The 14,604-nt window shown below is 51.8% G+C and overlaps 5 protein-coding genes across 5 annotated transcripts; 4 read left to right on the top strand and 1 right to left on the bottom strand.

The window, feature by feature from the left end:
- The first annotated feature begins 28 nt into the window (after positions 1 to 28).
- V8C40DRAFT_230111 (Pex12 amino terminal region-domain-containing protein) lies at positions 29 to 2,080 on the top strand. Its single transcript, XM_083212628.1, has one exon. It carries the CDS (start codon positions 424 to 426, stop codon positions 1,705 to 1,707), a length of 1,284 nt encoding a protein of 427 aa, XP_083079167.1. The 5' UTR covers positions 29 to 423; the 3' UTR covers positions 1,708 to 2,080.
- A 388-nt stretch (positions 2,081 to 2,468) lies between these two features.
- V8C40DRAFT_230109 (uncharacterized protein) lies at positions 2,469 to 5,497 on the top strand. Its single transcript, XM_083212627.1, has 4 exons — positions 2,469 to 3,245; positions 3,343 to 3,593; positions 3,661 to 4,299; positions 4,359 to 5,497. Exons 1-4 carry the CDS (start codon positions 2,859 to 2,861, stop codon positions 4,933 to 4,935), a joined length of 1,854 nt encoding a protein of 617 aa, XP_083079166.1. The 5' UTR covers positions 2,469 to 2,858; the 3' UTR covers positions 4,936 to 5,497.
- Positions 5,498 to 5,623: 126 nt separating this feature from the next.
- V8C40DRAFT_260490 (zinc finger MYND domain-containing protein) lies at positions 5,624 to 6,328 on the top strand (the record flags this gene model as incomplete). Its single annotated transcript, XM_083219148.1, has 1 exon — positions 5,624 to 6,328. One exon carries the CDS (start codon positions 5,624 to 5,626, stop codon positions 6,326 to 6,328), a length of 705 nt encoding a protein of 234 aa, XP_083079165.1.
- Positions 6,329 to 6,378: 50 nt separating this feature from the next.
- On the bottom strand, positions 6,379 to 8,361 carry V8C40DRAFT_10445 (aldehyde dehydrogenase domain-containing protein). Its single transcript, XM_083210703.1, has 2 exons — positions 7,612 to 8,361; positions 6,379 to 7,551 (listed from the first exon to the last, which is right to left on the bottom strand). Exons 1-2 carry the CDS (start codon positions 8,073 to 8,075, stop codon positions 6,570 to 6,572), a joined length of 1,446 nt encoding a protein of 481 aa, XP_083079164.1. The 5' UTR covers positions 8,076 to 8,361; the 3' UTR covers positions 6,379 to 6,569.
- Positions 8,362 to 10,843: 2,482 nt separating this feature from the next.
- V8C40DRAFT_230101 (uncharacterized protein) lies at positions 10,844 to 14,403 on the top strand. Its single transcript, XM_083212626.1, has 3 exons — positions 10,844 to 11,410; positions 11,672 to 13,346; positions 13,496 to 14,403. The coding sequence occupies exons 1-3, from the start codon at positions 11,174 to 11,176 to the stop codon at positions 13,795 to 13,797; spliced, it is 2,214 nt and encodes a 737-aa protein (XP_083079163.1). The 5' UTR covers positions 10,844 to 11,173; the 3' UTR covers positions 13,798 to 14,403.
- The last annotated feature ends 201 nt before the right edge of the window (positions 14,404 to 14,604 follow it).

The raw sequence follows: 14,604 nt of genomic DNA, 5'->3' as shown, positions 1-14,604 counted from the left end.
TCTGCTGTCCACACCAATTCATATGGATCGAAGCTATCCTACCCAAGCAGGCACCGCATCACATGACGAGCATTTGAGTGTTCGATTGCTTAGCTCGTGACCATCTGGTGCATCGTATATCATCAAACAGCAAAACAACATCTCGGAATACTACACAAATTCCAATCCATGTGCTTGCCCCGATGCCGGTTTAACTTCTAACCTAGGCATTGCCTTCAGTGCTAAATCACGGCTGGTGGGCCCGGCCTATCACCGAGATCCACGAGCCGAAGCCACCCCAGCTAGACCTCGGCTCGTCCGTCAGTCAGCTTTCATAATCGCATCTCGACATCCATCTCTCAGCTGCATCGCGCTCAGCATGCAGTCTTGACTTGACACACGACCGATTCCACACCCCCAGATTCAACACTCAATGCCGCCTCCATGAACGACTCGAGCTTCGTCCAAGCCCAACAGCGCGTCGCTGAGCGACGAGCGGCCCGCGAAGCCGAACAACGGGCCCGAATCGCGGCTCAGCGCGAATCGTCTCGCGTGAACAACCAGCTGCAGCGTCTGCCGTACCCCCTCAATCGCCTTGCCGGTGTCTGGGATGCAGCCGCCTCCGTAGAGAGCACCCGGCCTGCGTTCCGCGTTGCGCAGGTTGATGCTGAGCTCCTGGATGAAGAGCTGCTGGAACTCCTCAAGGGGCAGGTTGGCGACGCCCTCAGATACTATGCCGGCGGCCATCTCAAAGACGACTGGTCTTCCGAGATTCAGCTGGCGCTCAGGGCCATTCTGTTCAAGCTGACAGTCTGGGATAACGATGCAACGTACGGAGCGGCTCTACAAAACCTCAAATACACCGACGCTAGAAAAGGGGGCCCCGTGCTGTCACCCCCGACGAGGCTACAAAAATCACTATACGGCCTAGTAACAGTCTTTGGAAAATACGCCTGGACCAGATGGGAGGACTGGCTCGTGGATCAGGACGATGGATACAGCGACCCTAGCCCTCGAGTCCAGAGGCTATCTCGATTAACAACCGCGCTGACAACGGCGCACTCGGCTGCGGCATGCGTCTCCTTCCTGGTGTTTCTATTCCGTGGACAGTATCGCACACTTCTCGACCGTGTTCTACGCATGCGGCTGGCGCCTCCTACCAGCCATGTCAGCCGCGAGGTTTCCTTTGAATACCTCAACCGACAGCTGGTGTGGCATGCCTTTACTGAATTCCTTCTATTCGTACTGCCCCTGATTGGGGTCAACCGCTGGCGACGATGGCTGAGCCGCACCTGGCGGAAAACAAAAGATATCATGAACACAACCCAAAAGGGCGATTCTTCAAACGGCGAACTCGGCTTCTTGCCCGAGAGGACCTGTGCCATCTGCTACCAGGATCAGAACGCCGCCGCATCATCCGAGTCGGAAATCATGGCAGCGGCAGCGTCTAGCGGCGTCATTGGATCAGCGCAAACCGACGTTACCAACCCCTACGAGGCCATTCCATGCGGATGCATTTACTGTTTTGTGTGTATCGCAACACGCCTAGACCGTGAAGAGGGTGAGGGCTGGACTTGTCTAAGATGTGGAGAGCACGTCAAAGAATGCAAGCCGTGGAATGGAGATGTGCTCGAGCCGTCCCGCAAGTCAACATCGACAAAGACAGTGGCATTTTCAGACGATGTGATTGGAGGTTCTGACGACGGATCTGTCAAATCGATGGAATAAGCCCGTTGGGGCTGAGGGGCTGAGGTGAGATGCTGAGAGTCATGAAAGCATAGAGCTTCTATATCATGCCACGTCTTTATTGGATAGAGGGAAGACTTGGTCTGCGACTATTTATCTAAAAGGGTGTGCATCTGTTTTTGGGATTATTTTGTATAGTATAACATGATGTGTTGGGTTGATGGGACATACATTTTTTAAGTTGGAAAGTTTGGTAACCGGGCGTGGCGCCTTAGAGAATTTGGACACATTTACAGCGTTATTATTGCTTGCTTCGCTATGCCCATGAACCAACAAGCAGTAGGCAATAGGATTAATACCTCCTTCATCCATAATAGACATGATGGGAAAAAAATAAGATGTTAATTAATTAACGAGAGAGTAGCGTGATGCACGGCAATTTATTTCCACTTGAATCCTACATGCATACATACAGCTGCAGATGGCATCCAATAGGTAGCGTGGTTTCATCCATCAACAGTAGCACAGCTCCAGCTAGCAAATGGATGCCGTTTGTGCCACCAAAGATGGAGGTCATACAGTAGCGACATAGCTGCAAAGCTCCCGCTGCCAGTGATGTCATTGGGCGACACACCGCCTTTGTTTTTGTCTCTCAGTAGCTCTCGGTAGCTCCCAGTGGTTCCCAGTGGCTGCCCAGTGGCTTCAGGGGTCCTGGCGGCAACCGCGTCATTCTGCCGCAGCTGCGCAACAGCAGCACAGCACCTGGATCTGCTGGAATCCATCTTGCTGTAGTGCCGATTCTCCAGCATCTCGGGGCCCTCGCAATCCAACCAAAAGCGCCCGACAAGACCCGCGGCATCATGCAGATGCAGGGATGCCCCTCTGCGCACGAGACCCTGCTGTAGGTCATTTACTCGTACGCTTCCACATGCCGGCTGGCCCTTTGTTCTCGTGCGAGCGAGTCGCATTCCATCTCTCCGGGGAGAGAAGAAAAACCTCAGCAGAGCAACACCTGAGCTGATCTGAGCTGGGCTGGGCTGAGCTGTGGTTGTGGTTACAAACCAAAAAAAAAGGACGGGACGAGCAGCAGGGACGAGCAGCGCTGCAGCTGTCGTCGCCTTGCATCTCTTGTCTTTGTCTTGTCTTGTCTTTGTCTCGCTTCATCCTGCCAGCACTTTCAGCCGGAGGCAGCCATGCCCGCCTTCTTCCAGTTCACACAAGGCTCTGAATCGCGCGTCCGACCTACAGACTCATCGCCTTTGCTCGGTCGTTATCGAGCCGTGCCCCCTCGTCCTGGCATCGGACCACGTCGACCAAGCAGCCCTCTGGGACTGTTGTCTAACGGGCGCGACAGCATACATGTTGGCTACGGAGCGCTGATTGTGGCCGAGATCGAGGCGGGGCTTCTGAGCGACGGTTCTGGTGAGGATGACAGAGCGGTTGGCGACTCGAAGTGGGAGCGGCTGTGGCAGAGCTACTTTATCGACCTGTTTGTTGATCCAAGGCCCTCGGCGGTGAAGCGCGTGGTGGACAGGTGGTGGAGTCGATATGGACTGCTCGTCTTCCTCCCCGCGGCGCTGGTACGTTTACTTTACGCTGTTATTCTTGGATGGTCATCAACATCTACGGGTGAGCGCTTTTGCACTAAGACCGAGGCTGACACATGTGCCCATCCAGGCCGTTGCGTGGTGTGCCGTGCCTTTCCCGCAGTACTCGTTCCCAGACGAAGGAAACGACGGTGACAAAACGAATGACATCTGGCTGCGACTTATACGAACCACGGCAACATTCGATAGCAAGATCCCCGGTCACGGAGCGGCCCGTGTGCAAGTCAACTTTTGGTTCTTCCTCTTCGTCTACTACGGCTTCTATAACCTCAGTGCTCTGATTTGGATCACCAAAGTATTCAATCTTTACAGGCTGAACTGGTACGTATATCTACACTCTGTGCCATGTTTTATGTTGGCTTGACTGACTTTTTTTCTTTCTCACTAGGTGGCCACAGTCTTTTGGATTCCCAATAACAATCTCTCTTCTGGCCATCCTATCTCTTGCTGTGCCAATTCCCGTATACTTCATACCTTCTACTCGCTTCCTCACCGCTCACAACACTGCATGGGTATCATGGACATTCATCGTCATGGCCATGCCAGTCGCCATCGCCTTTCTCATCCTAATGACAAACGAGCGTCATATTGGGTTACGACATTCTCTCTCTGAGACGCAGCGCATCTTCACCACCTCGTGGTGGACAGGAGAGCCCGACTCGTTTCCTAACCGACACCGCCGGCGTCGTGATCTCCCTGAAGACCTCTGGGAGCAAGATGTTCTGAGAGTGTTGCCCCCTTCTGGTGCATCTAGAGTATCACTGAGGCGACGATGGCTCCCAGCAAGCTTTGTGAGGTTTCTGTGGTTCTGTGTGGCCCTCTTCATCGGGCTGATGGCGTATGTTTTGGGAGAAGCGTATGCTGAAATTTACCTCCGCACATTGCCTCACAACAACTTTGAAACTGTTGTATATGTGTACGGCTGGGTAGTGACTGTGCATTTACTGGATGCTTTGACCGGATGGGTGCTGGGTATCAGGGAAGGCGAGCGCGTCGGAAGCTATCCTTTGAGTTGGGTCTTTAAGCTGTATGTCTTTCCTTTTGATCTTCCCCAATCCAAACAACTCGCTGACAGGATACTCGCAGCTATTTTATGCTTACTTACCAGACCTATGTCCGAGCTCTATACGCCCGCCTTCGCTCGCCGTCCCAGTTCGTTATCCTTCAAGTTCTCTCTTCCACAGGACTGGTCATCATTTCGCCCATCATGATGACTCGTTTATTTCACAAAATTCTCACCATTCTCGGCCTTAGTGGGCTTACATATGGCACATATCAAAAGCTGCAAACTCGAAATCTCTTCATCCGCTTTCTAGCTGAAAACACGTCCATGACCACCTTTTTGGGGAGTATCCTAGTGCTTCACTTTGGCGCAAACAAGGAGGTGTATCCATACTTTGCCTTTGACAAGGCCGAGGACGAGACTCTGCAGTACGACTTTAACCTGACATTTTACGCTTCCATGGTGACGTGGGGGTGCGAGCTGGTTGCGAGTCTCGTCGTGAGAGGGCTGATTGCCCTGTTTTTCAAAATCGACGTTGGGCTAGAGGGGAAATTGGATCTGGCTGTCTGGCCGGAGCTTTTGCCCACTAGCGTTGCTGTCATTCTCCACGTTTTGCAGAATATGCTCTTCTCTATTATACGTTTGCAGTTTCGTACATGAAACGAAAGAAAGTGGGCTGGGTAGCGAGGGGAACATGTCAACGAAACAGTTAGTTGACTTGTGGATGAGGAGACGCAGCAAGACAAAGATAGTCTTGTTTCCTACCTGCGTTCTCTTTGGTGACCCTTTTGAAAGATTTGTTTTTGGGTTTGTCTATGCGCGTGATTTGATTTACATTGGGATAGATCTTTTGCTGCCACCGTTTGAATTTTTTTCTGTTGGCCTGCTCCTGCACCCATCTTCTCTCCTTTTTTTGATACAGCGCTTTGAAGCAGTCTGATACCCTCCCTGTCCGCCCACTATATCCAGCATTGTTTTTCATGCCATTTATAGAGCTTTTTGAGGCTCAGCATTAGATATTTAGATCCCATTGCGAATGATAGCGATTTTTTTCTCGAGCAGTTAATGAATGGCACCGAACATCACGAAATAGCTTTTGCAAATGCAACAACACAAATAAAGTCAACGTCATACTACAGGCGGTCAAATCTGGCATAAACCATGCAGAAGATTTGGCCAATTGCCAGTCAGTACTCCGTATGCCATGCATGTTTACTTTTACCCCGCAAGGCTCTTCTTCAAATGTTCCGTATCACGGGTATTCGGCGACTGTTTCCATTCTCCTCAAGTTGGGCATCAATCACCCTTTCATCATATATCTCGATCAAACCAGGTGCCCAGCTTCACAATGGACGCAACATGTAACACTTGTAAGAAAGGACCGCCCGAGGTCTCCCTCAAGCGATGCGCCAAATGCCACACAACACCATATTGCTCCCGAGACTGCCAAAAAGCCGATTGGAAAGCCCACAAGAAGATTTGCAGCAAGAATCAATCCACAAACGCTTCGTCCAGGCCATCAAATCCCACAAGCACCCGCTTATCTCCCCCCAAAGGGCTAGATCAACCCATCTCCAAGCCCTTCACCCGCCTTGACAAAGGCACCTGGCTTCACGACCGCCCTGAGAAAGACGTATACAGACTACTCGTCGATGCTTACCGCCTCCGTGTCGAAGACACGTACACCATGGAAGGAGAAGCAATGGCGGGCAGTCTTTACGACGGGAGCACTGACGGGCCATATGGTTTTCAGGAGTTCTTAGAGAAGGCGACTGCTGTGCCTGGGTTGCTGCCTCCTTGGTGGAATGACGAGAAGCAGGAGGCGTGTGAGCAGCTGGGTATGGATGACGAGTTTTCGAATCTGCGGTATCCTGTTGAGAAGAGCGATATTATCGAGCATTATGGGGACCGTGAGTTTCCGATGCAGTTGAGGATGTTTGCGGAGGCTGTTTATGGGTCGGTTGGGGGGAGTGATGGGACGGCGATGAGGAGGATGATGGTGGCGATGGAGGGGGGTGAATTGGGGAACGATGTTTATGGCTCTATGTTTTAAGATGACGACCCTGGGATGATATGATATCTATAACGAGACCAATGATTAGTTCAGTAATGGTGGAAGCTTTTCAAATTAGCGGCGTGATTTAATGGCAGCTATTTGTTCAAGATAAACATGATTCTCGGGGCAAATTTGAGTGGAAGGTATTGAATGCATCCAAGCCACAGCTACAGCTACAATTTAAAAGTACAGAAAGGTATCCGTCTATGAAAATTACATCTCGCTCCTCTTGACAATATTAGTTCTTGAAAGTAACAGTCTTTGTTCTCACCCACTCGTCCAGCCCGACGGATGAATTGAAGCGCCCAAATCCACTCGACTTGGTACCTCCATGCGGTAGAGCTGGTTCATCATGAACAGTCATGTTGTTGATGTGGACGGCACCGCAGTCAATCTCCCTCGCGAAACGGAGGCCCCTTCTGAGATCCTCAGTAAAGACGGCCGACGTCAGGCCATAATCGGCGTCGTTTGCAAGCTCAATGGCCTCCTCCTCCGTCTCAACCTCATACAGGGATACTGTTGGGCCAAAGGACTCTGTCTTGTATATATCCATACCAGGCGCAACCTTGTCAATAACGATGGGCCGCAACTCGGCGCCACGGGACTCGAGAGCCTCGACGTTTCCAATAATCACTGTTGCGCCTTTGGAGGTGGCATTTTCGACCAGCGCCTTGTTACGCTTGACGGCCATTTCGTTGATGAGTATAGGGGCGGGTCCATCAGACGGGAACATGCCGTTGACGACCGCTTTCAGCTTCTCCTCGAACTGACTCTTGACCTTCTTATGGACAATGATCCTCTCCGTAGACATGCAGATCTGGCCACCGTGAAGGAATGCGCCCAGTGCGCATTGCTGAGCTGCGGAATCGAGATCCGCATCCTCCCACACAATGGCCGGCGCTTTGCCGCCAAGCTCGAGAATGACTGGCTTAAGGTGCTCGCCAGCGAGTCTTCCAATGACTCGTCCAACGTTGGTGCTGCCGGTGAAGTTGATTTTCCTGATGTGGGGATTGGCAATCAACGCTGATGTGATTTCAGCCGCAGTCTCCCGGTCGTGGGCAATCATGTTTAAGACACCTTTGGGCAGACCGGCCTCGTGGAAGGCGGATACAAGAGCCCTCATGCATTGTGGCGCAAACTCGGAGGCTTTGAGAATGACTGTGTTTCCTGCAGCAACAGGACCAACAATAGAACGAGTCGGTAGAATGTAAGGGGCATTCCTGATTGAAGTTGTGAGATGAAGCGGTTCATAATGCAGAGTTAGGGGTGTCGCAACTTACCAAGGAGCTACGGACAGAACAACTCCATAGGGCTCTCGCATAACGATGCCGCTAGTATTGGGATCCATCAAGGTAGGAAACGAGCCTTCGATGGAAGAGGTTCGGCTGGCAGCGTCTCTAATCAGGTCTGCCGCCGTGTTGATGTTGAAGAGAGCCCAGGGAGTCGCAGCCCCCGTCTCGTGTGACATGATCTCAGCCAACTCATCGGTCTTCTGCTGAATGATATGGGCGGTCTTGAGTAAAATGTCTCGACGATAGGCAGGTGTTGACTTTCTCCATGTCTTGAAGGCGGCTGCAGCCGCATCGACAGCCGCCGTGGCATCTGCTACTGTGGCAGCACCACAACGGTGTGATACTTTGCCCGTTACAGGAGATATGACATCAAATGACCTCTCTGGATGGTAGTCTTGACCATTAATAATGAATGGCACGACATGCGCGTCCTTGGTCTCTCCTAGGAACATTTTATATGCGTTGACCTAGTATTGTTGAAGTGAGGAAGAAAAACAAGAAAAGATGGAAAAATAAAACTTGTAAAGCTTCCAAATGCAATCGAGGCCAAGAGGTTCCGCAATGAGTATCTCCAACGCTCTTTTTGCCTTGATTGCAGCTATTTATCCTTCTCGGATGCCTTGCGTAAGGAGTCTTTTCAACCCACTTTGTAGCCGAGCCGATGATAGAATTTGAGATGGCGATCTACCTTGGTCTGTGCGGGGTCGGAGCCAGATCCAATCCAGCACTACCTTAGCATGGAATTATTGATATAGCGTCGGCTCTGAGAAACGGCACTGTAGCATCAGGCACGGCAAAGAGGCTGTGGTGACCCCCCAAGCCTCGTGAGTAAGTTCTTTGTGAGCATTGAATCCCTTCATACCCCGGAAATTCTCGCGTATCACGGCCAGTGATTACGAACCGGAGCCGAATTAGTCAGGTGGCTTCGGAGCTCAGACGCCAAGTGGTTGTAATTCCGGCCGAAAGCTCGTGAGTGAAGTCAATAAACCCGAGAGTCGTAATACTAATCAGATATTCTTTGTGTTTCAATTCCACTGCTCCAGCTTGTCCGGCTCCAGAAACGGCTGTGGCACTGAAGTGGTGTTGATTTGGATGGTTTCTGACAAGTCATGTAAGTGATACTGTACGCTTTGGGATGGCGAGTCAGCGCTGCACCCACCAGGCTCCGGTAAAGAACCGGGAAGAGCAAATTGATGGCTGGATTTTGTTTTGGAAGATTGCACCCGAATCCCACGATCGGGGACTGGTTTCAACACCATTTTGACGGGTGGTTGCGTTGGCGTAGTGTCCGTCATGATGACACGCAGTCTACGCAGTGTCACACAAATGCGCCGGATGGCAACAACCCACACAGAGAAAGGGACCAATAACAACGGATAGAAGTATGAACGGTTGACGCTGGATTCAATGCTCAAACAAGTATTGCTGATTCAGTAATCACTTGTAGATGAATGAAAGCAGTTAAGGAAGACTGTAAGTTGGACTTTACCCCACGCTTCCAGAAAACGACAGAAGAATTGGGGCGCCAGCAAAGATACCCGGCTAGGGAAAGTGTCTGACGCTTCCCGATTGGCGACAAAGCTTATTCAAGCTAATCTCACGTCAGGCACAGAGCAATTCGGTGACTTGACTGGATGTCTAAGGCGGTGTCGATGCGTGCCACGTTGGCTGATGAGACAGGCGATTCCGATTTGTCTCTGATAAGATGGAATGAGAGCAGTAGCCAGGGGCTAGCTCCAGCTGGCCGGCACTACGCCGTATCTGGCAGATGCAGCACGATCCACCGATGCCGAGGCTGGTCGCATGAGATGAGTTGGTATAGCTGAAGGGGGGAGTCAGATATGTCGTGATGGGTTGTGAGAAGAGAGCATTGATGACATGACGGGAGGATTCTGTTCTGGCATAGGGAGGGTGAGGATGAGCCGCGTGTGCTTAGGTAAGGCAACCAACATGGAAGAGAGATGCCGTGTTGGTGTAGAGATACAATATGGTTGCACTGCGAATTAGATGCCCAGCATGTAGCTTTTCATTCCTTAGTACCTCTAAGATGCCGGCTGAATCACGCTGCAGGAATGATACTACCTAGGTAGTAATACATACAAACTCATGGCTGACTTTACTAAGACTAACATGGTAGAACGGCAAAACGGAAAACAGTCGCCCCTTGCACGGCTGGCTGGTGGCTGATATCACATGGAGCGTCGTACTTTGTAAGTGTACACAAGAGTCACAAATTGAGGCACTAGCAGCCATAGTACTCGTAATAGCAGGCCGTCATACGGAGCGCATTTGTTTGTGCTAGCTCGTGTGTGCTTTTCTTGCGACGAAATGCTTCCTCGGCCGCCACCAAGGTACAAAGTTGGCACAAGTAGAGGCCAAGTACCTGCTCTGGTGCAGACAAACTCAGTAGCTCCGCTGCGCACAGCGGCATTAGTGCTGCACCTTGCCATGAGACCGACGCCCTCCACCGCAGCCGGCCAATCACCAGCCGCAATGGCGGAGGATTCCCACAGTCGCAGCTTGATGATACCCCGCTTCTGAATATTTTTTGGCCATCTGTGATTGGTCCAATATCAAAGCCAGCCTCCTCACGTGACATCCCATGCGGCGCAGAGCCAATCAACGCTCGAGGACCCCACTGTGGCTGCCCTCGCCTCTTGGACTCCGCGCCTTGTGGGCTTTTTCTGGTGCAACGTCTGGGGGCCGTCTGGGCCATTTCTGGGTCTGTTTGGACACGGCCTGCAGCTGGGCGGCGCCGGCGATTGGCAGCCGCGAGCACTTGCATACAGGACAAGCCAGCACGGAACAGCAAATTGTGCAGTTTTTATTGGATTATTTTATGGTGATGCCCAAGTATCACTGGGGGGAGTGATTCATATATATATAAACACTAGATAGATGTATAGAATAGAGAGGGGGAAACAAGCAAACAAACCAAGGACAGGACAAGAAACAAGGACAAGGAACAACAAATTGGATATTATCCAGTAATTCGCCGGCGGTGCATTTGCTGTCACGGACGGACTTGATGTGACTGAGAGACGGCCGGAGCGCTGCAGCTAAGCAATTACGGAGTACCTGCGCTGTACTTCTCGACGGGGCCACTCCCCTAGTCACTTGGCGCCGCCGGCAGGTACCGTCTGGTTCCAGTCCAGCACATCAACTTTTTTGCAAGGCGGCGGGTGCTCCAGCTTTTTGGACTTTTCCCTCCGCCATCACCAAAAAAAAAAAAAAGTTATCCTGGGCCATACCAGCATCATCGTCCGCACTCGGCCTCAGGACCAGCCAATCCGTCCTTACACATACGGACCTCCATTGCATCCCGGGCCTCCGCCGCTGTTCCGCTGCGGCCTCGCGCGACCAGCCCGGCCGCTCCAAAGCCGCCAGTCGACATCGCCTCCAAGCTGTAGCGTCGGCCCCCCTCCATCGGCCTCGCACCGCAACAGCGTCTCCAACTGCGAACTGCTGCAGACGCCGCTGCCAAGCACCGTCTCTTGGCCAGCATACAGGCAGAACACGTCGATTCCAAGCACACTCCAAAAACATCGGTATGGATGGCTCACCAGGTGTTGGCCGGGGGGCCCCTTCGATGAGCCCAACCAGCCCTGCCAGCTCTCGCCACGGGAACGGAATGCCCAAGCGCAAGAGAAGCGGTGGCATGGGCCTCGAGAGCAGCCCCGGCAGCATCAACGAAGATGATCACGGCGACCACCACGAGAACGGTGATCACGACAAGAAGCGACAGCCCGGCGTCAAGCGCGCGTGCAACGAGTGTCGCCAGCAAAAGGTGAGTCAGCCCCTCCGACCCTGCCATGTCCCGATCCTCGCCTCCCCCACCATACCCGCCTACTATTTCCAGATGCTCGAGGGAGTTTGAGATGAGAGAGTTGATGCTTTTGTTTCTCTGCTCTGCTCTGCCTTGCTCTGCTCTGATATATAAATGCCCTGCCCTCTTCTACCCCGTCCTGTGTTATGTCCTCTTCGGCGCGGTCTGCAATTGATTGCCTTGTTATGGTGGCTAATTCGTGATTCAATTGTTGCGCAATAGTTGCGGTGTAATGTCGTTCAAGAACCATTCCAGAGCTGCTCACGATGCAACCGTCTAAAGCTCGAATGCAAGATTGAATCAAATTTCAAGCGCATTGGGAAGCGATCCAAGCATGCTGAGATGGAAAAGGAGATTGACCGTCTACGGCGCAACATCGCCCGCGCCCAGGCTCAAGGCTACCTACTCGACGAAGACGACACTCTCAACTCTCCCATGGCGCCGAGCACCGCGACCTACTCTCACACGCGAAATCCTTCTCTGATGGGTTCTGACGAGGCCGTGTCATCCCTACTCCACCTCAAGAGAGGAGGCTCGTATAGCATGCCGCGGTTCTCTCACGAGCTGGAAGGGGTCCAGCTGACCGACGAAGCGGTCACCCATCTTTTCAACGAATTCTTCGCCTTCTACCACCCATTCCTTCCATTCCTAAATCCTCAGCAATCCCCAGACCAATATCACCAACAACACCCTCTCCTGTTTTGGTCCATCGTCGCTGTCGCTGCCCGTCGATTTAGCCCTGCCAATTGCGCCAACCTCATCTCCAACCTCTCTGGGCCACTGACCAGGTTCCTGTGGACCACCATCGGCGAAGTGCCTAGCAATTACTACGTCGTCAAGGCAATGTGCCTGCTCTGCGCCTGGCCACTACCTACCAGCACTACCACTTCTGACCCGACTCACATCCTCTGCGGTGTCATGATGAAGACGGCGACTGGAATCGGATTGCATCGCCCCAACCACATCCAAGACTTCTCTCGAACGTCAGTCGATCTGAATAAGGAGCAGCTTGCCGACCGTGTCACTACGTGGGCCGTGTGCAACATTGTGGCACAAAACATCGGCACTGGCTACGGCCAACCAGCTTCTTCCTTGTATGACTGGACTCTGGCCCTTCGACCCGGCGACGACCCGGCGTTGCATCTCTCTCCTGAATTGGAGGCCCGACTTCAGATTGAAAGATTCTGCGACAAGGTTTCCAAGGAAATGTATAGCAATGCAAGCGATCCCAGAGGTGTCGCCGGAGACGAGCATAGGGCAATGCTCATGAGAGTATACCGACGAGAGTATTCAGAGTTGTATGCGTCCATCATGTCTCAACAGCTGGGTGCCGTCGTAAATCTGCACTTGCGTGCTGCCGCCCTTCACATGAGGTTGGCCGGATTTTTCGACTCCAGCAAGACGCCCGGCTACTTGGACGATCTGATGGGTTTGTGGCGGGCTACAGTCAGCTTCCTAGATGATCTCCTGGAGGTGGACAAGGTAACTTCACCCCACGACAATATTGGGGGCACCTTTTTGCTCTACGCGACCAACTACATACAGCAGATGTTAGTAGCTGCTGCTTTTACCTTGCTCAAGTTGATGCGGTCCTTCTTCTCCAAGACGATTGACTTCCAACGCGGGCGCAACCTCTTCCACCGCTCCATCCAGGCCATCCGTGCCACCAGTGTGGTTACCAACGATTTGCAGTGGCGTTTGGCCGAACTAATGGTGCAGATGTGGAACGGTGCCCGGTTGGATCAGAAGAACTACAACCGCGAAGACGATTCTCCCATCCAAGTCGACGACAGCCTGCAGCTTAAAGTACGATGTCGTCACAGTATGAGCCTTGTTTTCGACTCCGTTTGGAGATGGAGAGAGGAGTATCAAGCTTTGGGCAGAGGATCGCTCGAAGGTAAGCGATACAATTCGGCCTGTGGGTACACCAGCTGCACTTGAAACCTGCAGGATTTTCCCCCTTTTCTTTTCTCTCTGCCTTGTCTCGACGAGAAGCGAGCGTGTTGTTTCGTTCTTCTTAACGGAAAGCTAATATTTGCTGTGCAGCTGCCTTGAAGCACCCTACGAATCCGGATTCGGCCAATGAGTCCTCAGCCGCGTCGTCGCAACTTGACAGCACGTTGATGCCATCACACAGTCTCCCCACGTCCAACAACATGCTTACTGCGAATGGTGTACTAACACCAGGCGCCCCAGGCTTGTCTGCCCCTCCAACCGCACCGACCAGCATAATTGGAAACATGAATTATGGCGACACCAACTATGATTTCTTCGATCCCCAGCACTGGATGCTGGACGGCCTTCTTGACTTCAACTATTCGTTTGTACCGCCTCTCGAAGGTGCATAGAATGCCCAGCAAACCTGTGAAGAACAACGTTCTGAATCTGATGGGGTCGGGAAACTAAATCCATGAGTCGGTTTCTTTCTTTCTTTCCCCTCCTCTACTCCTAATACTCCCTTTTTCTTGCTACCGGAGAGGCCCCAACCTAAATGGCAAGTTTGCAGAGACGACATCTCAAAAGACCGCTTGGATTAGATCGGTTACATCCGGAATTTGACTTCGTGCTGTGAACAAATTATGATACTTGACTGTGTTACTTGTGGAGAGGAGGAGGGGGTTTTCATACGTGAGTTTTGTTTTATACCAGAGTGCTTTTTTACTACGCTTGTTTGTGTATCGTTTTGCTTGGGAGCTGGGAATACCGCGTAGACGTCTCGCGGTTATCATACCTAGGTCATTTTCTTATGTTGGGCTATGGGATTCACTATGTTTATATGTTGGCATGACTTTTCATAATTTTCTTTTTATTGTGCTGCCCGTGGGAAATATATCTGGGGAAGGCAAATGGGGCAGCTTTGGATTTGCAATTTGGTTTCATTTTCGCGCATCGGAAAAGGGGCTTGGGCTGTGATATACCGGTATACAGGCAAAATACGTAAGTAGTGTAATGAATAACTGTATATTGAATGAATCTCGCTGTGTCTCTATGCGCGCTTGCTGAATGTTATCATCGCCGTGAGGCTTCATCTTCATTCTCGTGTTGCTACCCTAGAGTTGACCGTATATATCCCTTCACAGAATTTTGCGATGCATTTATTGAGAAACAGGAGTAACTACCGATCATATTCGGAGTGGGCGATTCATTATTCATAT

The sequence above is a fragment of the Trichoderma camerunense genome, assembly GCF_050948025.1.
Source record: "Trichoderma camerunense strain CBS 138272 chromosome Unknown V8C40scaffold_1, whole genome shotgun sequence".
Lineage (NCBI taxonomy): Eukaryota > Fungi > Ascomycota > Sordariomycetes > Hypocreales > Hypocreaceae > Trichoderma > Trichoderma camerunense.
The sequence above is the reverse complement of the archived record's forward strand: the minus strand, read 5'-3'. Positions and strand labels throughout refer to the sequence as shown.

What these genes read in the sequence shown, in the direction of transcription:
- V8C40DRAFT_230111 (XM_083212628.1), top strand. Translation starts at nt 424, where the DNA reads ATGAACGACTCGAGCTTCGTCCAAGCCCAACAGCGCGTCGCTGAGCGA.
- V8C40DRAFT_230109 (XM_083212627.1), top strand. Translation starts at nt 2,859, where the DNA reads ATGCCCGCCTTCTTCCAGTTCACACAAGGCTCTGAATCGCGCGTCCGA. An exon ending in TCTTCCTCCCCGCGGCGCTG is followed by an intron (nt 3,246 to 3,342) that starts GTACGTTTACTT and finishes GTGCCCATCCAG; the next exon opens with GCCGTTGCGTGGTGTGCCGT. An exon ending in TTGAGTTGGGTCTTTAAGCT is followed by an intron (nt 4,300 to 4,358) that starts GTATGTCTTTCC and finishes GGATACTCGCAG; the next exon opens with CTATTTTATGCTTACTTACC.
- V8C40DRAFT_230101 (XM_083212626.1), top strand. Translation starts at nt 11,174, where the DNA reads ATGGATGGCTCACCAGGTGTTGGCCGGGGGGCCCCTTCGATGAGCCCA. An exon ending in ACGAGTGTCGCCAGCAAAAG is followed by an intron (nt 11,411 to 11,671) that starts GTGAGTCAGCCC and finishes GTTGCGCAATAG; the next exon opens with TTGCGGTGTAATGTCGTTCA. An exon ending in GGGCAGAGGATCGCTCGAAG is followed by an intron (nt 13,347 to 13,495) that starts GTAAGCGATACA and finishes TTTGCTGTGCAG; the next exon opens with CTGCCTTGAAGCACCCTACG.
- V8C40DRAFT_10445 (XM_083210703.1), bottom strand. Translation starts at nt 8,075, where the DNA reads ATGTTCCTAGGAGAGACCAAGGACGCGCATGTCGTGCCATTCATTATT. An exon ending in GTTCTGTCCGTAGCTCCTTG is followed by an intron (nt 7,552 to 7,611) that starts GTAAGTTGCGAC and finishes AACTTCAATCAG; the next exon opens with GAATGCCCCTTACATTCTAC.